The 27,546-nt window shown below is 41.3% G+C and overlaps 1 protein-coding gene across 1 annotated transcript in view; it reads right to left on the bottom strand.

Moving 5' to 3' along the window:
• smarca2 (SWI/SNF related BAF chromatin remodeling complex subunit ATPase 2) overlaps positions 1 to 27,010 on the bottom strand; it is a 74,763-nt gene extending 47,753 nt beyond the window's left edge. The window contains exons 1-16 of the mRNA XM_085785907.1: positions 26,908 to 27,010; positions 23,809 to 24,066; positions 23,115 to 23,244; positions 22,172 to 22,657; positions 21,673 to 21,774; positions 20,217 to 20,472; positions 18,647 to 18,773; positions 18,024 to 18,197; positions 16,476 to 16,649; positions 15,292 to 15,462; positions 14,137 to 14,187; positions 12,396 to 12,526; positions 10,260 to 10,317; positions 9,048 to 9,145; positions 7,843 to 7,990; positions 3,203 to 3,366 (exon numbers count right to left, since the gene is read on the bottom strand). Coding sequence (XP_085642033.1) covers positions 3,203 to 3,366; positions 7,843 to 7,990; positions 9,048 to 9,145; positions 10,260 to 10,317; positions 12,396 to 12,526; positions 14,137 to 14,187; positions 15,292 to 15,462; positions 16,476 to 16,649; positions 18,024 to 18,197; positions 18,647 to 18,773; positions 20,217 to 20,472; positions 21,673 to 21,774; positions 22,172 to 22,657; positions 23,115 to 23,244; positions 23,809 to 24,036 — 2,498 coding nt within the window. The 5' untranslated portion in view covers positions 24,037 to 24,066; positions 26,908 to 27,010. The remainder of the gene's footprint in view (positions 1 to 3,202; positions 3,367 to 7,842; positions 7,991 to 9,047; positions 9,146 to 10,259; positions 10,318 to 12,395; positions 12,527 to 14,136; positions 14,188 to 15,291; positions 15,463 to 16,475; positions 16,650 to 18,023; positions 18,198 to 18,646; positions 18,774 to 20,216; positions 20,473 to 21,672; positions 21,775 to 22,171; positions 22,658 to 23,114; positions 23,245 to 23,808; positions 24,067 to 26,907) is intronic.
• Positions 27,011 to 27,546: the final 536 nt, after the last annotated feature.

Here is a 27,546-nt window from a genome sequence, read left to right as displayed (position 1 = left end):
CACTGTGGTAGTTTCCAAAGGGGGGGCTACTAGCTACTAACTATGCAGGGTGGACAAACCTTTGCTGCAGGGCCTTTTTTCTTTTTCTGTCAGTTTAAAAATGTAAAAGATGAAAATAAATATTTATACAGTATATTGTTTACAATGTAAAGGGAATGTATATCATCTGTAACTTTATGTCTTGTGGAGATCTTTTCATCTTCCACTTGCTGAACTGTTCACATTAACAGAAGTTTTGACCAGAGGTGCCCAAACTTTTGCATGACGCCGCTGTGTGTGAACTTTTTTTTCACCTTGGAAGGTTTTGTTTAGGTGCACACACACAACCCGACTTTATCTTTAAGACTAAATAATTACAGTATTCACGACATCAGGTGTCTGTCGGCTGCACTCTGCCTCAGGTGTTGTGGTTTTATCCACGGCTTGTTTTAGCTGCCAGGGAGGTGGAGAGGGTTTTACTCCTCCTGACATCTGTGCTACAGAAACAGATCAGAGGCCAAATCATCTGTCAAGCAGCTGAGCCGACCTGTCGAGCTGCGCTTCACAGCCTCGTCTCCCACTCATTACACTGTACAAGTAGTGTTTTATCAGGAAAAGAAAAAAAAGACCTGTGGGGGAAAAAGAAAGCTAAAGAATGAATGATGAGTGATTGAGGGAAGAAGCTATGAGGCCAAATGAGGGTACGCTGCTACGTTTGTACTTTGTTATTTTAGACTGTGAAATTATGTCAGTTCTTTCAATAATGAAGCTGAAGAAAAGTCGATGAGTGAATCTGTTGGAACAAATGAGGCATTTTGGGAGTTTGATTGTGTTTGAGTCGTTTGAAGGAAAAATAAACCTCCTGTTCTGCTGCACTTGAAGTCATTTATTTGTAAAATTGAAAGAAAAAATGTTTTACTTAGACTTAAAGTAAGGTTATGCAGTTTTTTTTTTTAACAATAAATGTTCATAGCACCGCGGCACCAACACGCAAATGTGCCCCGTAACCCATAATCTCTTGTTTATGACAGATAAGGCTACACAAATATACACGTTGTAACATCGTATGTGATAAATAACGTTATCCACCGCTCCACGGATTGATTTCTTGCCGCCTTCGTTGTAAACAAATGCACATGGCGGAGAGGAGGGTTAGCAACACAGAGGAGAAGAAACCAGACTTGCAATGTTCCCCTTTAAAGTGAAATTCCGGCGTAAGTGTAAACCATGGTCAAACACACCGTAACACCGAGTTAGACCCCCCCTCGAGAGATCAATTTGCCCGACCGCTACATTCACGAGATCCACCAACTTCAGCAAATACCGCAATATCGCCACACACGGCGCTCTCCGGATCCACTGTCTGACCGCAACCAAAACGCCACCATTTGCCCAAAATAATGCTCAGAACTGCACCAAATGTCATCAATAGTACACACAGGGTCCCAGCACGTAGTACGAGTTGTCAAACATCTGCTAGCTTTGCCTGTTTTCTTTAGCAAGGAGATGCAACTCAACTCACCTACTTCTCCTCTGGGAGCCGCTCGTTGGTGAGGAAGCCCTGACGAGTCGATCACCGAGTGCACCGGAGTTCCGCAGCTCTTAAAAATGCTCATTTGCGCCTATATCGTGGCCAGCACTCGATAATAATAGTTATAAAGTAATATGCAAGATAAAAAAAAAAAAAACTCTGATTGTATTTCCATGAGGTAATTGTTGATTGAGCTGCGGAACTCCGGTGCACTCGGTGATCGACTCGTCAGGGCTTCCTCACCAACGAGCGGCTCCCGGAGGAGAAGTAGGTGAGTTGTATCTGGTCTCCTTGCTAAAGAAAACAGGCAAAGCTAGCAGATGTTTGACAACTCGTACTACGTGTGTGGCGATATTGCGGTATTTGCTGAAGTTGGTGGATCTCGTGAATGTAGCGGTCGGGCAAATTGATCTCTCGAGGGGGGGTCTAACTCGGTGTTACGGTGTGTTTGACCATGGTTTACACTTACGCCGGAATTTCACTTTAAAACAGGCTAAGGATTAAAATACGTCTATGTGAAATATGTTCAGTGTTTTAACCCCTTTATCATTATACCATGTCATCAAAACCATATAGAAAGCCTAAGCGGAAGCAGGAAGTAACAGTCGCCATGGGACCTCAATTCAGAAAAAGTCTCTATGTAAGTGAATAGGAGTCAAAGTTTTATTTCGTGATCCTATTGAATTGTGCCATGAGAAAAAAATATGACCTGTACCTGTTTAAAATGTCACGTTTCATGCAGAGAAATCAGCAGTTTGTTGTAAAACTATTGTAAAATAAAATCCCGAAGAATCCGTAACCAGAAAGACTACAGGTCGCGTAAGTGACGTCACACACCAAATGGCGCCCTTTCCCGTGTCAGTTGGTGACGTAGTTTTTGTGGGACACCAGATCTGTAGTCCGTAGAGCGGTTTTCACACAAAATGCATTCTTTCGTTGCCGTTTTACAATAAACTGCTGATTTTTTGCCATAAAAACGCGATGTTTTAAACAGGTAGAGGTCATATATATTTCTTATGACACAATTCAATCGGATCACGAAATAAAATTTTGACTCTCGTTCACTTACATGGAGATTTTTTCCGAATTGAGATCCCATGGCGACGTTACTTCCTGCTTTCGCCTAGGCTCTCTATTGTAAGTTCAGTGACCTTTGACCTCTAAATTTTAAAATCGGTCCAACTTTCTTAACATGTTGTGATTTTGGTTTGTTTGTTGTTGTGTTATTGTGTATTCAGACAGCACCACCACACACTGCAGGTACTTTAAATATCTTATGATGAATGTGCAGCTCACTCCTCAGTGGACTGGATGTTGTTACCAGTGACTCAGTGAGTTCGTGTTGAGCGTTAACTTCGTCTCATCGCCCCCTGGAGGCTGGCGAGTGCGAGCAGCTGTGACACTTGAATATCTTTAGAGTAAAAACAGGTGCATCGGTGCCTCAATCAGTGATGGGACTCCTGACTCCCCCCTCCTTCCTCACCCGTTTCTCAATTACAGCTCCATCCTGTGATTGCAGCTGATAAGGTTGGTGTAATTTAATCTGGGACTAATTACTTACTGCTAAAGTAATTATTTTTGGAAACTGTTTGCATTGGTCCCTCGTTACAAAACATTTTTTTTTTAGCACATCACGACACAGAGTGATGAGAGCGAATGATGAGTGCGAGCGGGAGGGGGTGAGGTACTGACGAGAGCGGGACGATGATGAGATAGGGGCCGTTGAGCCTCTTGTGCTCCATCAGGTAGGTGATTAGGGCGATGGTCTGGATGGTTTTGCCGAGGCCCATCTCGTCAGCCAGGATGCCGTTCAGATTGTTGTTGTACAGAGACACCATCCACTCCAGCCCTTGGATCTGGACAACACACAGACACACAGACAGAGAGACATTTTTAAAAAAAACAGGCATGCAGCAGAAATGTCATTTCTCCCTTCCATTTATTTCCTGCAGTTTGATATATTGCTCCTTTTTCACAAGGAATAAAAAGGTCAAATGATCCTGAGCCTCTCTTCTGATTGGCTGACGGCTCTCTGGGTGATTCAATAACCATCATGGGACTAGAATATCTCACCTTTATCTCATTTTAAGACACTCAGAGAAACCAAATCCTGCAAAGTGTTGAATGGTGGTGGGCAGGGCTTATTGGCTGCTTTAGTTGTGACATCACAAAGTGACAGGAAGTCCTGATGGCAGTTTTTTTTTAGGCTCAGTTTCTGAATACAGGCTGTGTGCGTTTCTCTGTGGACTGAGGCTTTGATACCATCACAGTATAACCCTGCGTTCAAGACAATTTGGAGGTTACAGAGAAGTCGGAAATCCAACTCTGAAATTTCCAACTTCCGACAGGTTAACCCGGAGGAGAAAAAACACGGAAGCCCAAATGAAGTTGGTCGTATTGTGGCTGATTGCAGAACACGAAAAATATAAGTATCAGCAATTTATGCTTATTTTGGAAGCAGATGAAGATGCGTGAAAATATCGACAGTTAACGATGAGGGCCGTCGAATTTCCGGACTGTGATTTCTGAATTTGACGCCATTCAATTCATTTTTCACAACTCAGAGCTTGTTTCTTTTCTGAGTTGAGAGTTGCCTTGGACAAAGCACTACTATAAAACCTAGAGCTGAATTACAGTATAATCAAATGAGACAAGGAAATCTACCGTTACGTAATGCGGAGCCTATCAAAAGTTTAAATTGTTTTAAGGCTCTGATGGTTTGATTTTAATTTCCTGCTCTTCCTTATTACACTTCTCATCAGTTTCAGCCGTTTAATCAGAGGAACTGCCAAAGAATAAGTGAATTGGTTAAATGTGTTTCTCCTGCCTCTCTGCGTGTAATAGTACAAGCAGTTTAAAACATCTGAAGAAGTTAATTTGATGCTTTTCAGAGAGTTTTGCCAATTGCACTTTGATCCTCCAGCCTCTGTGGCATTTTACATCCCAAATAACTCAAGGAACGGCGGAAAAATATCAAGTGTGTAAGCGGCTGATTCGCTCGCTCGCCTGTGGTGATAAAAAAAATAAAAAAAACAATCAGCAAGAGAAAGAATGGAGGAGGAGGAGGAGGAGGAGGTGAAGCGGTGGGGCGGTGGCAGCAACCAATTAGTTAACGGCATCGTTAACGAAACACCCGACAGCGGAAACGATCGACCGTAGGGGGAAAATTCACATGAAATAATAAACTCATAGAAAAGTATTTCCGAGCTTCTGTATATTCTTGCTGATAATTCAGGTCTGATGCACTGATTGCTGCTGTTATTGCAGACAGTCGTTCCAATTACGGTGCAGCAGAAATCGCTCCAATTTTCGCCGGCCGGGAGCTGCCACCATATCTCATTTAAGGTCTGGCAGACCATAAATCAGAGGAGTGCTGGGGCTGCAACCTGATTGGAAGAAAGAAAATGCGAGCAGCGGCCAATTGCCAGTTCCCTATCTGCTGTAATATACCATCTTTCAGTTCCTACAGCAGAGACGAGACGATAGTGTCATACAAGAAAACAAAAATGATCGGCCAATTTAGTTGCCTAGCAGCAGATATGTTTCGGTCACACCCCGTTTCCCCATCCATAACCGAAGCCATGACAGCTTATAGCTCTTTCTCCACTGCACAGGAGACAGTTTAAAAGATGAGAAACGGTCAAAACCAACAAAACAACACCGGGTGGTCCTGATAACGCCCGACTGAGCTTCTGCTACAACATGTGACATCATCACACAGGGCGTGTAGCATCGATCAATCAAATACAAGATGCAGGTGCATTAGATTCTAGTTTGAACCAGAAGTTTTACATGAGAGAGGTGTAGTAGTTTCTGTGGTGACAGATTTCCAGATGTGGCGATATCCTGCAAAATACTATTATTAGTATTACTGTAGTGATCACACCTGTCCAGGTCTAATTGATGAGCAATTTCCCTTTTATTGTATCTCACGTGCAAGTTACCATCTAATAGACATTTACTACATGAATATCAAGTAAAGGAACCGTTTCTGACCTCAGTCATACAAAAAAAAGGCAACTTTTTATGTGTGAAATGATGTCATAATTGCAGCGTGAGGTGTTTGACCTTTGACCATCGAAATCTAATAAGTTTGTCTTTGAGTCTGAGTGAATGTTTGTGCTCAAATTGGAAGAAACTCCTTTGAGGGTTTTATTGAGATATTGTGTCCATGAGAATGGGATGGACAACATGACAACAATATAGCTCTGACTGCAGCTGTTAAAGCAACACTATGTAGTTTCCCAACACGGATTACCTAAATATCGGACCAGTGTTGTAGAGTATTACCACTCCCCACCAGAATCTAACTCTAATCAGAGGCTGTCTTTACAATACAAATGGTCTTGGTCTTGTATTTTATATAGCGCTTTACTATACCTGAACGATACCCAAAGCGCTTTACAGTACATCACATTCACCCATTCACACACACAATACAAGGTTCAGGTGGCCCAATTCTGATTTTTTTTAAAAATGGACCAAAAATATAAATCAGATATAGGAAACAAATTGGAATTTGGCATCAAGGCCTGTAGTGTAAAGCAGTGTTAATTTCGTTGACGAAGACTATGACGAAAAATATTCGTCAACGAACCTTTTTCACGGACGAAAACTAAATAAAAACTAAATAAAAAGTCAGCTGTGATGACGAAGACGATGATGAAATTAATTAACAATTTAGTCAACGAATAAAAACGAGACGAAAATGTTAGGGAGGGACGAATGGAGAAGAGGTTTAATCATGTTGATTTCTCTGGAAGCAGAGCCACAGCCGGGCACATGAAAAGTTTCAAAATAAAACTGGCCTCGCTCGTTAGCGTCCTGCGGTGCACGCGCTCCGAGCGCGACAGCATGAGTTGTGAACACCACGGAAATTCACATATGACAACAAGGACAATGCCCAGAACCCTCTGTAAACCGGAGCACCGCGGGGACCCACATCGATCCACACACCAGCAACGTGAAGCATCATCTACACAGAACACGCGACGGTAAGCACACACGCTAAAGTAATATTATCAGACAAACCACCGTGTTTATAGGACTAAACATGAAATGCAATAGAAGCTAAAGGAAACCACCTCTGAATTGTATTGATTAGAAGATTGATTCGTTGCGCGTGTGTGTGCGTGTGCAAGCGCGTGCATGTGTGCCTGCGTGTGTGTGTGTGTATAGTGTGACAGAGAGATCTGGGAGGACTGAGCGACAAAGATCACAACTTGATTCCCCCCTTATTCACCCTCACAGATACAGAAGACTCTGATGATGACACAGATAATCATGGACCAAGTGGAGATAAAGCTAGTGCTGCTATGCAACCCAGCAGCAGTTCATCTCTACAGCTTCCCTCAGTTCTTCTAGAACAACAGACCAAGGAGCAGGCCAGATGGACTGGACACACACATTTACCACTCACAACTGCAGATGAGGACTTTGTGCTAATGATGGAAATAGTAGATGGGAGACTGACTAAACTGTTCCAAAGAAAACCAAAGCAATTTGATTGAAACTAACATGAAAGTTAAAAGAACATGAATAAAAAAAAATGCATGTACCATATTACAACTGTTTCTGTGCCTGTATTGTAGACTCAAACCTTAATACCATTCCATAACAGATTGATGGATAATTCCAATGACTGGATATTCTGGAGAAACATTTCGTCGACTAAATCCACTGTAATTTTAGCTGACTAAAATTCTAAAGATATTTCGTCGACTAAAACTAGACTAAAACTAAAATATTTCAGATGACTAAAATATGACTACAACTAAATTGTATTTTAGTCAAAAGACTAAGACTAAAACTAAATTAGAATTTGCTGTCAAAATTAACACTGGTGTAAAGACAGCCACAGTTACACTGGGATCCAACCCGCACAGGAAAGTTACAGAGTGCAGTTGCAACCGCTCAGGCTGCAGCAGCGGCACCATTCATCCTGTAAAAGCTTTTCTACCACTTGAATGAGTTTAGAAACATTATTTTATGATGGAGAAACTACATAGTGTTGCTTTAAAAGAGATAAAAGAGAAAAGTTGTTGATCAGTATGTGCAGGTTCCATTGTTTCTCAAGACGCTGGAGTATTTTCAGTTTTATTTTTCTATTACAGCTGCCTCTCTTTTAATTTATTTACTGTCATGTGGCCAGATGCTGCTCCTGTTTTAAAAAACACTTGCTGATTAGCTCAAGGATAAAGTATTATTCAAGGTTTAAGAAAATGCTCCAAAAATGTTTGTTTTTCCTTCTGTTCTCGGAAAGAAAAGAAAGTTCAGCTTCAAAAGAAACTTTAAAAAATAAGGATAAGCAGGTGAATCTGTGCTGTGTGTACCTGGTAATGTTTGAGCATGCCGTTGATCAGCAGCGTCGACTGCCTCTCCACCCTCTCGATGACAGCGTGGGCCACGCCGTAGTACGACTGGGATTCGGTGTCTCCGGCGGGACCGCTGTACTCGTCGTCCACATCCTGTTTGGCCGAACTGAGTTTGTGTTTCATGGGGAGAAAAATAAAAAATAAAATAATAATAAGTATGTGAAAAAGGACGGAGAGAGAGAGAGCTCTCTGACCTGACCTTGTGCTGTGCTCCCCATGATTGATTTTAATGATCGCTGACTCTGAGGCCAGGAGCACAGCCTGAGGAAAACCTGATCCCCTCACTGAAGAGTCGCCTCAAGACGAGTCTACAAACACTATTAAAGGGATAGTTCACTCAAAATTGAATTATCTACTCACCCTCATGTCGACTAGGGGTTGGGAGAAGTTTCAGGGTCCTCCGTGCCTTCTCTGAGTTACAGGGGGGCTCGGCACAGCACTGCATGTCCATATGACGGTAGCAAACAGAGCTCACTTTTCTTCGTCCAAAAAGACACACCAAAAAACATCCAAATACCTCCATAGTGCTCGTCTGTAATGTCCCTCTTGTATTGAAGTCCCAATATGAGAAACTGTTCCGAAAAAAATTAAATAAGTCTATGTTTTAAGCTTGTTTGTAGCGGAAGCTCCCAGTGTTGCTCTGCCGGAATCTCGCGTGATTTGCGGAGCCGTGAACTGGGTGTGAGAGAGAGGCTGGGAGCTTCCGCTACAAACAAGCTTAAAATATAGACTTATTTAATTTTTTTCAGAACAATTTCTCATGTTAGGGCTTCAATACAAGAGGGACATTACAGACGAGCAGCATGGAGGTATTTGGATGTTTCTTGGTGTGTCTTTTTGGATGAAGAAAAGTGAGCTCCGTTTGCAACCGTTATATGGACATGCAGTGCTGCACGGAGCGAAATTTCAATTTTGAGTGAACTATCCCTTTAAAGCTGCATTCACTTATTTATTTGTTTATTTCGTTGTACTTTTCTTCTCTAAATCTGAGCACCTTGAATTTTGAACTCCTTCAGCGCCACATGAGGCTCTGCGTTTGTATGTTTCAAGATGACAACAACGAGATCAATTTAAAGAAATAGTCCATAAAAGGACACAACAACAACAACTTCTCCTGCTGATGTAATTGCTACTAGTCAAATAAAAAGGAACGAATAAAATACTCGATGATGTGCTTGGCAGCCTTCACAGTCACTTCGACTCCGTTGGCGTCGATGATCTTCATCTCCTCCATCTCTGCCTTGGCCCCCTCGTCCTCCTCCTTCAAAAAAGATGGCAAAGTTGGAGAGCGTGTGACTCACAGGAAGAAAACACTTGGCATTGACCTTTGACCTCACAGGCTCTCAACAAGCCACATTTCCTCACGCAGTGAAAAACAAATAAATGAAAGGCTGAAGAAATGAATACTACAGCGGTGTGGTGAGAGGACACTGACAGACAATAATCAGTAATAAAGTCACTTAGATATTAGTTTAAAATTATAAATATGGTTTTAAAATGCAGTCAAACAATAAATGAAGTAAATATGAGTTAACGATTGAGTGGATACAGTAAGAACAAATGAAAAATTGAGTCACTCAATGATAAAAGCAGTAGTAAATTTATCTTAAATTCATTATCATGGTTTTTTTTAAAGGATAGATTAAACTGCCAATGATATCATTGTTTGACAGGTACTGATATCTCACTGATGAACAGGATAATTAAGTCCTGAGTGTTAATTGGCTTCAGTTTCCAGGATACAGGTAGGTTAGGTAATAATGATATAAATATACAATAATAAAAATTTGTCTCAAAGTGAAGATTAATTACCAGAAAGTATCATTTTCATTGCTCTGCTGTACTTTTCGAAGTTATTAAGCAAATACCGTCCCCTGTTTATAGATAATTATAAATCTTTAAACATACATCTTGAAAACTTTAGCGAACCAGCACCTTCATCACCTGTTTTCTGATTCATCTCATCGAAATATGTGAGGATTAACACATTTTATCTCAGGGTGTCGATAATTTCCCAACATTTGTAGAGCAGTGATCTTTTCTTTTCTCTTTATTAAGACCAGATACTGCAGGTAAGATTGCAATAATAAGGTGACTAATAGAAATGACTTGGGACTTGATCCCATCTCTGCTGTTTAATGCAATAACAGCAGAGAGAGATCCTGCAGGAAGTCCTGATGGGGATCAAACTACAGCATCATACAGTATGAAACATGAGCGAAGAAGTGCGTACAGCTACAGCCCCCTGCTGGATTCACTTGTGTGAAGGTGTAGTTTATTCTGACTGTCCAGACTGAGATAAACTAAAATCTTTTTTGTTTTTTTTTAATCACATTTTCAGGATGCGAGGAGTCGGGAAATAAAAAGTCACTGACCTCCTCCTCGAACTCGGAGCCGCTCTCCTCGCTGTCCGACCGCGGGGCCACTTCATAGCTGTTCGGTTTTTTTTAAAGGTGGGGGGAGGAAAAAGCAAAGAGGAAAGACAAAGATCAGTTACAAACAGCTGGATCTTTTCTGCATCGTGCACAGAAACACAACGTTCAACCTTGAATTGATCCCTAGAACAAGCAAAACGGGCAGGGGAGGGGATTAACTACATTATTAGGGAGGAAAACTGATAAAAATCCTCAGTTGTAGCAGAGTGAATATTGTTTTAAGGAGAAAGTCCCACTGCTCCTGAACACAGCAGCAACTTTGCATCATTAAAACAAACACAGCAATGAATAATGTAGGAAATTGTATTGTTTGCACACTGTGGGGAGTTTGTTTCATTACATTTCTTCAGTTTGTGTTTCTTGAAAAAAAAAAAATCATAGGATATTTCTCGAAGTGAGCAACTTGTTGCATCACTGTATCTTCACAAAAATGAACTTCCTTTGTTCCTCTTTGCATTCATTTAGTTTTATTTAAAAGTTGCTGCACTGACTCAGAGCGGTTCAACCAGCCGTGGAGGTGTGGTGTCCTTCCATTCATCTAATGAGACTAAACTGACTTTTAAAAGTCATTATGTGTAAATCTAAAACAATTTAGAGTAGCTGCACTTTGCCTGCTTTTATTCCCACGAGTGCAATCATCCACTCTGCACACTGGCATACAAAACACACTGCTGCTGTTGATCCTGGTGTGTGTAGGAGTCTCATTCACTTACACAGAACCAACAGATTCAGGTTCTGGATGAGAGGGAGGAGACTGGTTTGTTTGTTTTTTTGTTCAAAAACACAAAGCATTGTTTATGTATGTGTCTACTCATGTAGATGTGTGTTGTGTTGTGTTAAATTTACTGTATATAGTCGTGCTTGATTAGAAATTTGACTTGATAAAAGACTTTAAAACCTTTCAGAAGACATCCTGGTCTAATGTCCGTCACCTCTATGTTTGTTATTGTGTGTGGCGGTAAATATCTATTTATTGTCTGTATCTTTATCTTTATCTCTCTATTGCCCAAGACAAATTTCTCCATTCTAGTTGACGATACAGTCTCATCTTATCTTATCTCCACAGTTGGAACTTGTGTTTATGTCTTGTAAGGGTTTACATCAGTTGTTTAGGAGTGTTTTGTTTTCAGTAGAGATGGGCATTTTCAGCAACAGCACTATTCGATAATCTCCGGGAACTATTCGACCATTCTTCGAGTATTCGTTGCCCTAACCCTAGTTTTCAGACTCGTTACTGTGTGTTCACACCCAAACCGTCGGCGGGGCGTCTGATTTCACTTTTGCTGCGCTCTCCCTCTCTGATGCCGTTCGAAAATTTGTGGACGCTTTGGAATATTCAATATATATTTGAATATTCCTGCTTGGTCATCCATTTAAAGGACGCCTTCACTCCGATCGTAGCTCATTTCTATAAAGTTCAGCAGACTTCAACTTACTCTTGACGCTTTTACCAACCAAAACCGTGACGCCAATGTTTTTTGACACTGTTCACTGCTGAAAAGATGTCGGCTGTCATAGAAAATTCATGATTCCTGATCGTCAAGACGCACCCGACGGTTTTAGTGTCAACGTACAGTTGGTTTACTAGAAAAACACAACTAGGTAGCAGAAGCAGTGAGGATAGGGAAGTGTAAACCCTTTCCAGAAAAACAAAACACAGCTTTCACTGAAAGAGGAACTACTGTATGTAAGTCTGGTCTCTTCTCCTCTGCTTTGCTAACCCTCCTCCTGGTCATGTGGCTTTGGTTTCAAGATGCCGGCGAGAAATCAGTAAATAGAGCGGTAGATAATGTTATATATCATATACAATGTTACCATGTGTATATGTGTGTGTAGACTAAATTTATCTGTCATAAACAAGAGATTACAGGTTACGGGGCGCTAGGTGGAAGGCAGAGAGCCTCCATTCTCCCTGGAACAAGTAACATGTCATTTATTAAACCAACAAAATTACTCCAAAGCTGTTTAATAAAGGTAAAAATGTAGCATAGTTAAGCTAAAAAAAATCCTGCATAGTTCCTCTTAAACAGAGACATCAGAGGTTGATGACATCACCACCGTGCGGCTCCTCCTCACCCTGGGTTCATCTCCAGCCAGGCCTCCAGCTGGCTGGATTTGGGAGCGTCGGTTCCCTGCAGCACCTTCCCCGTCTCCGTCTGGATCACTTTGACTGGCAGCTCGCTCATCTGGCTGCTCTCGTCCATCGGCTGCAGGCGGGGGAAAGAAAAAAACACAAACACACTGATTACTTTATCTGTAAAACTTTCAATAAGTTGTGTATATGAACTGTATTCCCACACACACACACACAGACAGAGGAGCCTCTGGGGTTGTTCTGCTGATGGACATGAATTAAAGATTTGTCCTTGCTTCACTGATTCACATATTTAAACAGAGCCAGGAAACAAAGGAGGGATAATAAATCTCAGCTCCAAACCAATCACCACCACCTTCATTACAGTCCAACTTGCAGAACTTCCAAAGGCCTCTTTAAAAGATTAACAACCATATGGGATATTGTTTCCTCCATAATTGCCCTTCTGGGTGAATCTCTTTTCCGACAGGCAATTAAAAGCTGCCAATGAGAACAAGCGCTGAGGATTTCTCTGTTTGGTTTTATGGCGTTATTTACAAGATGTTTGATTTGCTTCAGCTCGAGGATCACTCAGCATCCGGCTCCTCTCTGAGAGGATGATTACTGTTGTTGTTCACCTCTTGTTTTTCTCGATAATTTCTGTCAGAGCACGTTTGGAAGGAGGAGGTAGAACGCAGGTTTGGTTTTTCAAAGCACGTCGCACAACGCAGGTATCAGAGGAAGCAGCAGAGTTATGAATATCAGAATTACAAGAGAAACATCCACACTGAGCAGATTTACATCTGAGATCCAGCTGTGGATTTAAGGCAGAAATGTGGAACTTGAAACACCAAACCAGAGGATTTTAGTTTTTTTTTTTTTTTACTTTTTCCTTTGACACACTGCTCTTCCTGCATGTTAATGATAACTCTGGTATCTCTGCCACCTATATACTGTGTGTCCTCAATTAAGGGCTACTGAACAATGAGCTTGTTGATGCATACGGTCTCTAATGTGTAAAAATTAACAGAGCAAATGGAAGGAAAACTGAAAATAAGGAGCTTCATGTTAAAACATGAGCAAATATGTGTATATATTGCAAACTCCCTGTTCTTGTTTCTGGTTTTTTTTTTGTTCTTGTGTTATTCTTATTTCTCATTCATTTTCTCGTTCATATCTTTGTTGCATCTTATATATTTATCGTATAAACTGAAATGTTTGTGACTCTCTTTCTTCCCATTTGTAAGCATGGATATCACTAAATTGATTACTAAATTGAGATTTGGCTGTCTGTGGATTAGCTGGGATTAGAAGAGCCTTGTCTGTGTCTGTGTCTGTGTCTGTGTCTGTGTCTGTGTCTGTGTCTGTGTCTGTGTCTGTGTGAATGTATAAGTCCTGTAATGTGTTTCAATGTATTTCTTTTTTTCCCCCTGACTTTGTATCATTTGTATCATTTTGTGGAAGGACCCCCTCGAAAATGAGATGATCCATCTCAAGGAGCTATCCTGAATAAATAAATTCAAATTCAAATATAAAAACAAAGGAAATCAGAAATAAAGGCCTTGCTCTAATAAAAGCATGCGTCCAATAAGAGGCCTGGCTCCCTGGGCCGTTGAGGTAAATAAAGACCCCGGTCGCTATTTGAGGAAAAACAGTAACAGGTATATACAACAATAAATGAGCAGAGTGATGGAATAAACAAAAAGGAAACTACAACAATGTGCATAAAGCAGCGTGGCTCACCTCTCCATCAGGTCCGATGGCGCTGGTGCCTTCACCGTCTCCGTCCACCTTCTACACATCAAACACACAAGAACACATTAAGCTGACACAGTGAACATGTTGTTATTCTACAGGTGATGTTCAAAACAGTAGTGAAGAGTGAATAATGGTTCTATAACGGCCAAATCGCATATTTAAATGCATGTAACACACAAACACACTCTGATATGCTTATTGTGTGCAGCACCGTGCTGTGATTTACAACCAGAGGAGATCAACAGACGTGTTTCTTATCCTGCTGCTCTTTGTTGTGATGCATTATTTGTTTAATAAGAGGCATGAAGTGGATTAATGTGTCATCTCACTGTCATCACTCAGGTTTTCCTCTCCCATCCTGTTCTATCCTGTTTTTCCCCCTGAATCGAAATGAGGTGACACGGTGCGTTGCCTTTCAAAGAGGCTGACGATGCCGGTGTCGGTGTCATCATGGATGTCAGACTGAGTGTAGTGGAACAGCAGGTGGAGATGAGACGACAGCTGATTAGCTCTGCCGCTCTGACTCAGGGTGTGACGACTGACGAGCGCACGTGGCATCAGATAAAACACATCGAGAGCGATAAAAGCTTTTCAACAAAACCCCACATGGACTGTTTTTCAGATAATGTCCCCATTTCTCCCAGAAAATCACTGTGACTATAAATGTTTCTTTGGTTTGACAAAACACACAGAACTCCTAAAATGAACTGGAGAAAATGATTAGCATCCTTTTCAAAACTGAGAGAAATTATTGGATTTCAACCAGTGATGCTGCTTCATTTTAATCAACAGGCACCGGCGATAAACATTTTGACCAGTTCATTTTTGGATTTGTGTGTGTAAAATGTCAGATTTTAGTTTTTATCCCTCAGTTTTTTGGAGTTGTTCCATTGCAAACCAACTAAATACACTTCTGAAAACCCAAATATTTGTAGTAGAAACAATTTTCGGGGAGAAATTGGAGCGTTCTCTAAAAAAAATAAGTGCAGGGGTGCAGATATTTTTGACCATGACTGTACATGGAGCTCAAATGTCTAAGAGGCTGCACAATTTATTGTCTTCAAACAGGTATATTTCCATCTTCTGTTTCATATATGTTGATTTAAAAGAGAAGACTCCACCGTCACCACTTCTTCCCACCTTCTTTTTCTTCTTCCTCCTCTTCTTCTCCTTGGCCGCCTGGGCAGCTTTGTGTTCGTACACCAGGGTGGTGAGGTTGGCCACGTACTCGTCCGTCTGCTGCAGCAGGTAGGCCAGACGCTTGTCTTTCTTCTGATCGATGAGTTTTCTGTAGCCTTCCTCATCTTCAGCCTGAGGGGAGAGAGAGGAGGGAGAGAGAGAGAGAGAGAGAGAGAGAGAGAGAGAGAGAGAGAGAGAGAAAGACAGAGAGGAGAGGAAGGTGACAGGGGGTTAATGGAGGAACGGGACCAACTTCATTAAAGATTTAATTGAGACCTCGTTCCTGGTGAACGTTTGTGCCAAATATAAAAAAGAGAGAGATAGTGGGACGGACTGATGGACGACCTGTGTGGAGGCATAAAAAACTGAATCACTTCTGAATATTTAAGTAATCTTTAAAAGGTACATTGTGTAGGAATTACTCCCATCTAGCGTTGCGGTTGTATATCGGAAGCAACTCAATCGTATTTTTCATGCTGCATTCACGTGAAATTGGGCAGACGTCAGACGGACGACAGCCGCTGCACGTAACGGCATAAACAAGCCTCTATGTAAACAAGTGGTCCGTCAGCACGAGGCAAAACAATACACGTGACAATATGTTGTCATGGCGATGTTGTATTGTTTACCTGACCCACGTTTTACCGGCTTTCTCTCGACTTCTGTGACTAAAATGACATCTGGTTTGTTACCGACGACGGCCGTCTGCCCGACTGCAGGTGAATGCAGCATCAGTGTAACGCTCCATTCCTCCTCACTGCGTTACCGCGGTGACTTTTCACAGACGCCACCTCGACCTGAGCCAACAGCTCCGGTGTCGCCGCTGAGTTTCCGTGGTTTCCTACCGTCACGCTGCCACTGAACGTAAAAACATGGCGACGCCACATGGCAGCAGCACCGAGCTTACCCGCTCCATGGAGATATGAATGATATGAACGGCTCATTCAGAGCTGAAAGGAACACTTCAGTTTGTTGATGGGGGGGGATTACTGATTAATGAAAAACAGACTTTTGAACGAAATAATCGATTTTTGTGAATGGATAACAGGAGAAGTTACACAATGTCCCTTTAAATCTGGTACTTCAACTCAATTAAAAACAAAAACTAGAGGTGATAACATTTCATCTGACTTGCAGGTTCTCACCATGAGTCTCCTCATCCTCTCCTTCTCGATCCTCTCCGACTCCTTCTTCTGCTCCCGCTCCGTGTTGGTGTGCCAGTTGGCCACGGATCTGGTGAGTTTCTGCATCTTCCCAGTGACCGAGCGGTGATACTCTTTGAAGTCTTTAGCATGTTGAAGGATGCTGTTGAGATATTCCTGAAAAACAAGATGACGAGATGAGATTAATCGACCAGAACATTTTTTTTTTTTGTCAGTCAGTCTGTCTGTTTAACTCTTACTCTCAAGCCAATAACTTCGCAACAACAAGATACAAGAAACAACAATTTTCTTTTTCTGATTCTACTACAAAAACAGCTATGATTGAATTTCCACCAAAGGTTTAGGACATTTTCACACCCATCTCGTTTTGGTCCAGACTTTTCAATTTGATCTGAACCTAAATTCCAGATTTAAAGGTTCGTACCTTTTACAGTGTGAATTTGAAAACAACTTTTTGTATGGTTCGGAACTTCGTATCAATGACAGGAAGTTTTTTTTTTTTTCTTCTGCTCTCGATTTACAGTACAGGAAGTTACATCACACTAACCAGCTGACTCAGCAAAATAAAATGATGGTAGCCTAGCAGCGTAAACAAAACAAAATCAGAGACGTTCTATATGACAGTACATGGGGAGATGAGGAGATTAGCTGCCTAATTTAAATCTGGTCGGACGACTTCATCAAGACCCAACACGAGAAAACACATACAAATAATGAGAGTTTTTACTTGTTTTCTGAGAGGATTAAAGAGAGAGGTTATGAGAGAACGGGAGAGCAACAGTAAACAGGAAGTAACACTGATGTCAGATGCCGACCTAACAACGGCCTAACAACGGAGCGTAACCAAAACAAACTCGCATCCAGTAGGTTTGTCTTGTGAAATCCGTTATTCCATTTGCAGTGTGAAACCAAAACCAACAGGACCAAATGTATTATAATGTAATAAAACACGGACCTTGGTTCGGACTTTCAGGTGTGAAAAGTTAACACCCTTAGTCTGATTTCAAGAATTAAAAACATTTTGTGTATTATTATTATTACTCATTTTTGAGATGATATAATAATAATTTAATCTATTTATTTATAAGCGCTTTTACAAATGCTCAAAGACACTTTACACTTTTTAAAAATCATAAAATAGAGCAATTCAAATTGTAATTCAGTTAAAAACAGCAGAGACAGTATAAAACACAGAAAACAGTATAAAACACACAAAGATTATATATTAAAAGCTAATTTAAAAACGTGTGTTTATATATAGTAAATAATTTACTATAGCGCCTCGAAAATGAGTGATTGTGATAATAAAAGGAGCTAGAAAACATCAAAACACTTGAGGACGTTCTCCTCTGTCACGTAAGACCAGTCTTACCTCCCTACGATGTAAACACGTCCTTCCAGCTTCGCAAAAGTAAGCAGACAAAGTTTGTAACCTTTCACCAAGACTGTACATCTAGGCTGAACAGTTGCTGAGGAATCGCTGATATACTTTGGACCTGTCAACATTTTATTTCTCTGATGGCGGCTCACCTGATGTTTCTGTCTGCGTTTCTTCTCCTGCTCGAGCTTCTGCTGCTTCTCCAGCTTCTCCGTCATGCGCGCCTCCCTCAGCGTCTGCCGCTTGCTGCGTCTGTACGCCTTGGAGTTGAGCGCCGTCTCCAGCGTCGTGTCCCGCCTCATGCACGCCACCACGTCCTGCCTCAGCTGGAGAGACGAACGCATCGAGTTCACATTTCCAGACACACTGACAGACCTGTCAAAAAACTCTGCATGCCAACAGTAAATTGATCCGAGAATAACATGAACAGAAAACTTTTTTCGCATGGCCTTGAACATCTTTTTAAAAAATATATGAGTTGAAGTTTTTTGGTGTGGAAAACTTGGCGCAGGTTGCTGCTGAATTTCATCAGAAAATAATATTATAACGAATATTAAATCCGTAGAGGGCGGTGAAGCAAAAACAAAAGGAGTTTTTGTTCTATCTGCATTAATTTATTCATTAATTAAATGTTTGTTATTCAACTTAAATTGCAGCAATTCGACTGTTTCAATATCTTCAGGCAGAAACTTCACCTTGCTGCACTCGTGGGAGTAGGAACAACAACAGAAACAGAAACAGAAACAGGGAACACGGCGGCTGTGGCGTACAGTACCTGGCGCTGGAAGTTGAGCAGTCGCAGCGCCTTGAGCTCCACCGTGGCTTTAGTCCTGAGGTCAGGAGGCAGCGAGCCGGGCAGACTCTCCAGCTCCTGGATACGATGCGCAATCCGAGCCTGCAACCTGAACAACACCACAAGGATGTTAAATCAGTCAAAAAAAAATATTATAAACGGGCTGCAACTAATTTGTAGTGCTTCATAACTAAAAATTAACCTTTTCATAGGATATTCATAGGAGTTAGTTAGTCCCAGTGACTGATGCAACTCAATGTCAAGTGATGTAACCGGCATTTTTTCATAAAAATCTGACTATACACGAAAATAAATCTGGACTCAAATGTAGAATAAATGTGATTCATTTTTGCAATGAAACATTATGTTTATGTTTCTCAACAAATTTTACATAATTTGTCACATTATTTAGAAGAAAAGTGGTGGTTTCAGGACATGTCCTGCTCAGTGTTGCCAAAATGCACTCAAATTCAAATATAGACATAAAGCAACAAAATCTATTTCAATGTAATTATTTCAGAATAAAGTTAATGATTTATAAGTACAGTTAAATCCAGTGTAGGTGGATAAAATACTTATACTAAATATTTATCATTCTTTTGTGGTTACACCATTTGACATTTTCAGGGCATTCAGTCTTACAGTACTTTTGAATTAAACATGAGTACAAAATTTACATTTTAACTAATCTGATGCATTATTTTAAAACTTTTTTTTTTACCTTTTAATTTTTATGTATCTAAAATGGGTTTTTTTTATTTCTTACTGACCCATATAGGGTACACTTAAACAGGTGTATTATTCTGAGATGCGAAAATACACTGTTAGTTTGCTCTCATGCCAGCACAGACAATTAACAACTGTGAACAGACCCAGAGCTTAGTTTAGTTTAGTTTAGCTCAGCTTATTTTAGTTTAGTTTAGCTTAGTTTAGCTTATTTTAGTTTAGTTTAGTGTAGTTTAGCTTATTTTAGTTTAGCTTAGTTTAGTTTAGCTTATTTTAGTTTAGTTTAGCTTAGCGTAGTTTAGCTTAGTTTAGTTTAGCTTAGTTTAGCTTAGCTTAATTTAGTTTAGTTTAGTTTAGCTTAGCTTAGTTTAGTTTAGTTTAGCTTAGCTTAGTTTAGCTTAGCTTAGTTAGTCAAATATGGCGGCCTGGACAGCGCCATGTTGGATTGGCCGGCCGAGAACCCGCCCACTGGCCTCGAAGCAGCTGTCCACGGAGCTGCTCAGGCCTGTCACTCAACGTTTCTGCGCCCTGATTGGCCAGAGTCTTAACCTAATAACAGTAAAACTGTAGAGTTAAAAAAAAATTCACCCCCCTCAGAGTGTGTGCGGGGGTAGAAACTATCGATTGAGACGAAAAAACGTTCTGACACCAGGCTTTTAACATGTTTACTGAGGATGTAAAGTCGGCGATTTTAACATGGGGGTCTATGGAGAATGCTCCCTTCTGACACCAGCCCCCAGAGGAATCCGAGGGGATTGCAGTTTTTTGAACGCGGAAGTGAGCTTCACTTCTCAGACCCACAACTGCCCCCTTGGTCTGCACACACCTGTACTCCCTCTCCTGCAGGATGCCCACCGGGTCCAGGCCCTGGGGCTTCTGGATGGGCGTGACACGGTTCTGCTTCTGCTGCATCTGGAGCATGGGGGACACCTGCTGCTGGCCGGGGGGCTGGGGGGCCACCGAGCCGCCGGCCATGGGCCCCGTGGGCACGGCGGGGGCCTGAGGCGGCGCCGGGGACGGCCGTCCGCTGGAGACGGGGGTAAGGTGCTTCTGAGCGTTGGCTTGATTGTCACCGCCCTGAGCTGGACAACGACAAAGATCAAAAGAGGTGATTGATGATGAGTTTATATAGAAGAAGATCACAATACAAGAACAAGTTATTTCAGACATAAACTTGTGAAGGCAGCTCTGCCCTCTCCTCCTCCTCCCACACTCTGCTTCTCCTCCAGGGCTTTTCCACCTGTTGCTGTTCTGACTATATGTCTATTATTGTCATTATTATGGATTTATTCCGTTTTAATTTGACCTCAGTGGGAATATAGATTTGTTTTCTTTGTTTTGGGGGTTTTGTATTCATTTATATATCAATTTATCGACTAATACTTCTGACTTTCTCTGAACTTTGTTGAAAACTTTAGCGCAACATTATCCTGTGTTTACTGTACATCAATGTGGCAGAAGTTGTTAAAGACATTTAAATCGTGCTTAAATTATGTTTATGACGTAAGAAAGTTCTCCTTTAAGCGTCTGAACAGAAGTTGACCACATCGGTCGCCCACTAATTTACATATAAACACAAATTATTAATTATGAATCATCATAAATGGCTGATCAGTGTGTCCAGGTAAAGGAGATTTAACAAAAAGAGACCTGGGAGAAGTCTCCGTCTGCTGCTGCTGCTGCTGCTGAACTGTGAAGCTCTGACTGTGTGGAGGCGGTTTTCAGTGAATCAGCTCTGTTTTAATTGGATCAATACTTCAATATTAACAGCAGCTATGACTCTCTGGCATGAGGTCTAATGTTTGGAAAAATAAATATATTCAAAAAACCGAAACTTGCTTCACAAGCTTGGAAGTCCGAGACTACATTTTTAATGCGATCAATAAAAATAAAATAAAAACTGTGGCGAGCTGGAGAGAGCAAAGAAGACGAGGTTTTTCAGACATGTCGACTTGGATGTCTCATCCTCCTGAGAACTTATTTCACTGTAGGCGCGTTTACACTGCAGACCAGGACCAGGATGTTGTTTTTCATGAACATAATCAAAAATCAAATTTGTTACAAATAAAACCTTATGATTATAATGTTACAAAACTGTTGCAGAGTGTCCAGCTCTGACGACTGTTGTTGACACAGAGGCATAAAAATGTTCGTCACAAAGCGTGGACCGGTCTCGCTGGCTCCGCCCCACCAGCCCCCGACAGAGGCAGCTCCTGTCTCAGTGTCACTGGTTTCAAACCAGCTACAGCTCAAACACATCGTTGTTGTGTCACCAGACTTACCATCAGGCCACGGTTTGGGTCCTGTGCTCTGATTGTGGCCTTGCATGGTCGGGGTCGGGCAGGGGCTCGACTGGGGTCCGCCTAAAGGTGCCATCGCCATAGCTTTCAATAAAGATAAGAGTTTGGATTGTTATTCATTATTATTAAACTATGACAGCATCTTCAGTCCCTAAAGCAAGATTACTTTAACACGACCTGAACAGAAAAAGTTCGTTAGAGATGAGATTCGACGAAAGCGTTTTTACTCTCAACTGAGAAAGTTGTTTTATTCTTCGATCGACTGATGAAGAATTAAATGTTAATTTATTTTGTTTGTTTGTTTCATATCACAGTCAGATGAACATATTTAGGTTTTGAACTGTTGGTCAGACAAAACAAATGATCTGAAAACTGTCTCTGGTTTTTGAAGTGACCTATAAAACTATAACTATACGACATTTCTCAGGTTTAGCAGTGTGTGTGTGTGTGTGTGTGTGTGTGTGTGTGTGTGTGTGTCTACCTGGAGGTCTGCTGTAAGGACTTGCACTAGGTGCTGGGTGCTGTTGCTGTTGTTGTTGCTGCTGTTGCTGCTGCTGTTGTTGCTGTTGTTGCTGCTGTTGCTGTTGTTGTTGCTGCTGCTGCTGCTGCTGCTGTTGCATTGTGGGTAGGCTCCTCTTGCCCTGAACAGCCAGCTGGAGGTTTTCGGGCAGCGGCTGCCCCCGGCCCAGGATCTTGTAGGCGAGGATCTGAGCTCTGAGCTGCTGCAGCTGCACCGGGCTGAAGGCAGAGGGTCCGCGGCCCTGCTGAGCCATGTTGGACATGTTGGACATGTTGGACATGTTGGACATGTTGGACATGCCTCCCTGCGGATCCATGGGCATCATCGGGCCGGACTGTGTGGGAGGCATGTGGGGCGGTGTGGGTCCGCCGCCTCCTCCGCCTCCTGACATGGGGCTAGAAGCGTGTTCAAGGACTCCCATGGGGGAAGGATGTGGAGACAGGTATCCTACAGAAGGAGAAGAGGAGGAGTTTTCATTTTGAATAAAATTCACAACAACGTTTGTCATAAGAGTCACATGATCATCAACACAACAAAAAATGAAAGAAAAAAAAACAGATGCCATTGAGCCAAAAAGTTTCCTTCATGCAGATTTAAAAGCAACACCACTGCCCCTAAAATTTGAGACTGTGCAAGTACATTTTTCATCTACTTGCGCATGTGCAACCAGTAAACTTACCTTCTTTTTATTTTACACTGGTGAAACATGGAAAGGGCTACTCAAAAAACTGGAATCTCTCATTACAGGTTGCAGGACAATGTGTGTGTGTGGATCATGAATGGAAAGGAATTGTGAATATTTGCCTTGCAAGTCGATTTACGCCTGTGCTCCTGAAATTTGGAGTTAGGGGCCACTGTGTTCGTCCTAAAAAAAAATTAGTCTGGTTCAAAATGGTTTCTCTACCTTGGCTGTGCTGGTCCATGGGGCTCTGTGGAGGCCCCATCCCGCTGTGCAGAGATCTCATCCCCACACCTTTCATGTGGCCAAAGTGCATTGCGTCTGCCATTGTCTTGTCATTCATCCCCTCCATGGGCTGAAAAAAATACAGAAAATTGTTAAAAAATTAAACTCAATTAGTGCATTCAGAAAGTATTCAGACCCCTTTTCTGATATGAATGAAAAATGTGTTTTGTTTTAATAAAAGGTTACAACTTCATAAAAGTGTGAAGGGGTCTGAAAACTTTCTGGATGCGCTCTGCAACACATTTATCTCCCAAATGGTCAATTTTAACACAACAGTGGGGTCGATACCTATATACTATCTGTCAATCAAACATTGCCTAGAGCAAAACGTATGTTTATATTCATATTAAGCCAAAACAATGTCAAAATAACAGTAAAAGGGCAGACATATACTGACACTTATAGATTCTGCACATTTTATCTTTCATATCCACATTGGAGTGTTTAAATAACAACAGTGAAAAAATGATTTTGTCATAACAATGAAACATAAAAAATACAAAATGTATCTTGAAATAAATAAGATAATAATAATGAGGATAAAAGCACACAGCACAGAGGCAGTTTCTACGTATATAACTGTAAAGATATTTTATGTTTTAAACATTTTTTAAATATATATTTTAGCGCTAACCTTGTGCATAGGATACATGCCGTCCTGAGAGTAGTCGCTCTGGCCCTGCAGGCCGTGGGGCGCGTTGGGCGTCCCCGGTCCAGGACTCGGTCCCATCATACTGTGAACGGAGCCTGGGGAGGGGTCCGGTCCGGGGCTGGGACCCAGGATGGGCCCCGGGGACAGACCAGCCCCCGGAGAAGGGCCAGGATGGGACATACCACCTGATGTGTCTGAGGGGGTGGACATCGACTGAACTGCTGGAGGGACACCAGACAGCTTCAAGATAGAAAGAAAAAAACAAAGAAAGAACATGATTTTCATGCAATGTAATGAATTCTTCTTGTCTTTTGTTTTTCTTGTTTCTTTTTGAGCAGCATTTCATACATGACAGATGTTAAATTATGTTTAAAACAAAACAGAATGTGATCTGGACATCTGCTCTGAGAGGAATTTGTGAAAAACCTATTTTAACAACCAAATATTGTATTTTTTTATACTAACATTTCAAGCACAAGTAAATTAGGCGGTCTCCTTATGGCCTTGTGGATGTTTGCCATATATAGTAACGTGCATTTGCTGCATAACGTTATTGTAAACCATCATTATGCAAAAGATTTCAGACTCTTAATATATCTAGATGATTATCTATCACACTGTACAATCAGGGACGCATTCTTCTTCGGCTCTAAATTCATTCTGCAGCAGGTCAACAAGCTCCACACACACACACACACACATACACACACACACACACAGCCAGAGTCATAAACAACTATCAGCAGAGACAGGAAAGAACAAGCAGTCCAGCATCAGGTGGTCTACGTCCCACTGAGTCCTGATCTCTACATCATGCAGTCGGTCTGCAGCCGATCACATGACGAGACACTGAGACTGAAACTGCAGCAGATGAACCAAGATGCTGCAACGACCTGAGAACCTGAGTGCAGGTGTATCAGAGGGATCACAGCAAACTTGGAGTTGATTCTTTATCTTTTTTTCTGCAATTTGCATCAAATTCACAGATAAATAAAAATACATTTATGGTTTTGATTTCAAAAAGCAATTTCAATTTGCTTTTAGTGCCTAAATTACATGTGCACAGACAAACTGCTGTACTGTACAGAGCTGCAACCTCAGTGTAAACAAACATCCACCGCAGCATCAATCTGACTGACCACGTTTCTATGTCAAACTCAACTTCACTTCTCTGTCATATCAATCTTTGACTTAACGGTGAGAAACCTCAGAACCAAAACTGCAGCTGCAATGAACTGAACTGAACTGAACTGACACGACCATCTGATCCAATTTGACGAACAGCACACAATGCAAATGTTTTTTACAGTTGCAACTTGCAAGCGTATACAGTAGCATGCAAAAGTTTCGGCACCTCCCTGTCAAAATTTCTGTTCGGCAAGTGGAAGATGAATAATCTCCAAAAGGCAAAAAGTTAAACATGAAACACTATTTTCAGTTTCAGTTCAGTGAATTATTTTTGTTTTCTATAGTGAAAAAGGGAAACAAAGCAGCAGCCTGCAAAAGAATGGGAAACCCAGGAGACTTGAGCTCTCAGACAAGATGTTTACTATTTACACACTGTGATAGTTTCCAAAGGGGGGGCTACTAGCTACTAACTATGCAGGGTGGACAAACTTTTGCTGTGGGCCTTTTTTACTTTTCTGTCATTTTGAAAATGTAAAAAAAGAAAACTTTAAATTGTATTGTTTAAAATGTAAAGGGAATGTACTACCATCTGTAACGTTATGCCTTTTGGAGATCATTTCATCTTCCATTGCTTATGATTGTTCACATTAACAGAAATTTTGACCAGGGGCGCCCAAACTTTTGCATGACACTGTCTAATCTAGGTCTCACAGCATAGTAATTATTGATGACTATTGGTTTATGGCTAAAGCAGTATCTTATAGCACTAAAACAAATGTCTCTTTTGAGAGCATTTCTCCTTATACCGCTAGTTCAATTATCTAAATTACATAGGCATGGAATGGTCATTCTGTACTGTACAGAGCTGCAACCTCGATGTAAACAAACATCAACAACATGCACTGGCACTGCAGCATCAATCTGACTGACCACATTTCTAGGTCAAACTAAACTTCACTCCTCTGTCAATCTTTTATTTCATGGTGACAAAACCTCAGAACGGAAACAGCTCCTGCACTGAACTGAACTGAACTGAAAGGATAAAAATAGACGAACAACACACAATGCAAATGTTTGTTTTTTTTATGGTTGCAATCAATCATCTAGCTAGCACGATAGATAGATAGATAGATAGATAGATAGATAGATAGATAGATAGATAGATAGATAGATAGATAGATTTTTATTATCATTTGAAGGTGCTTTAAGACATAAAAACATATATAAAGTGCTACACATAATAAAGAACGCATGCTACACGTAATAAAAACACATAACTACATGACACAAGTAGTGCACAACTCCCACAATATACTGCACATGCCTACTGTATGTTAATTTATGACAACTGTCATTGCTCTGCCTACTGGTTAAAATACAGTATTAGCATTTCTTGCAGCAACTACAACAAATTGTTTCGTTAGTTACTGCTGCGATTCAGATGCTATCGGTTTGACAGCGTTTCCCGTTATTATAACGTTATTATTGAGTGTCAGTTCATGTACAGTAACGTTACAGTTCAGCTCTGTCTATATCTGTCTGTCTGTCTGGATCATCATGGCTTCCCCCCCCAAAAAAAACCTGGTGGTGGTGGTGGTGGCCATCATCATCACGCATATGCAACCAAAAAAAGATGAAACTTTAGGTGAAAGTCAAGCTGCTGTCATGACCTCGGCTACATCTGTAGTGACAGCGCTCGACTTGAACGTCACGTTTAGAAGCGTAAAGTTTCACTGATTTAACAATAAGGACGTTTTTTTAAGGCGTAACGTTAGATCGTCGGGTTCACTGACGGCTAACAGCTAACGGCTAGGTAGCTTAGCAACTAGCTCGCTTGGTTAACGGACTGAACCGAACTGTCAGAAAGTTTGGACCGTTAGCGGAACCGCGAGTGAGTTAACACGTCAGTATTTATCATAATATATAATATGGTGGAGCCGTTGGTCAAATTACCTTTCGGCCGAACTGTTAAACTGCTCACAATGAGATGGATATGTTATAATGTTTCGTCCATAAGTTCACTCCCCCTTCCTCCGTGTTGTTTTGCTGACATACTAAAGTTTTTTTTGTCGCCATTATTGATTTGTCAATGTCACCGGAAGTCCCGCCTACCTGCCTGCGCTGTGATTGGCTGTGTCATACGTCAATCATTTTTTTCAAGTTTCCCCCTTCTTGTTGGGGCGTGTAGAAGGGGGGCGGCAACTTTTGTGGTTGAGTGGGAACTGCTGCAACTAACTGCACTAAAACAGAGCAATACAGCTACACATGTGTACAGATGTTAAAGAAATAACAATAACTTATGTTTATTAATGTTTAATACGGTGATTGGCACCATTTGAGCAGGGAAAGCCGTCTCATCATCACCAACTCTTCCTGCTCTAAGTAGGCTAGTAGGCAGGCTATAGTAAAACGACTTAAATTTATTTATTTCGTTGTTTTTACCTCTGAGCTAAACATCATAGCTGGTCAAATGGGCTCTATGCACAGCTCTACTACTTCCTGAACTTAATGCTGCTCCTTTATTTCCTGTCTTACATTATTGGACAACTTGATTAATCCAGGTGTGTCTTTTGCACACTGTAAAGCACTTTG

The sequence above is a fragment of the Trachurus japonicus genome, chromosome 9 (assembly GCF_045865225.1).
Source record: "Trachurus japonicus isolate A0001 chromosome 9, Traja_1.0".
NCBI classification, from domain to species: Eukaryota; Metazoa; Chordata; class Actinopteri; order Carangiformes; family Carangidae; genus Trachurus; species Trachurus japonicus.
This window is presented reverse-complemented; position numbering and strand designations above follow the sequence as displayed.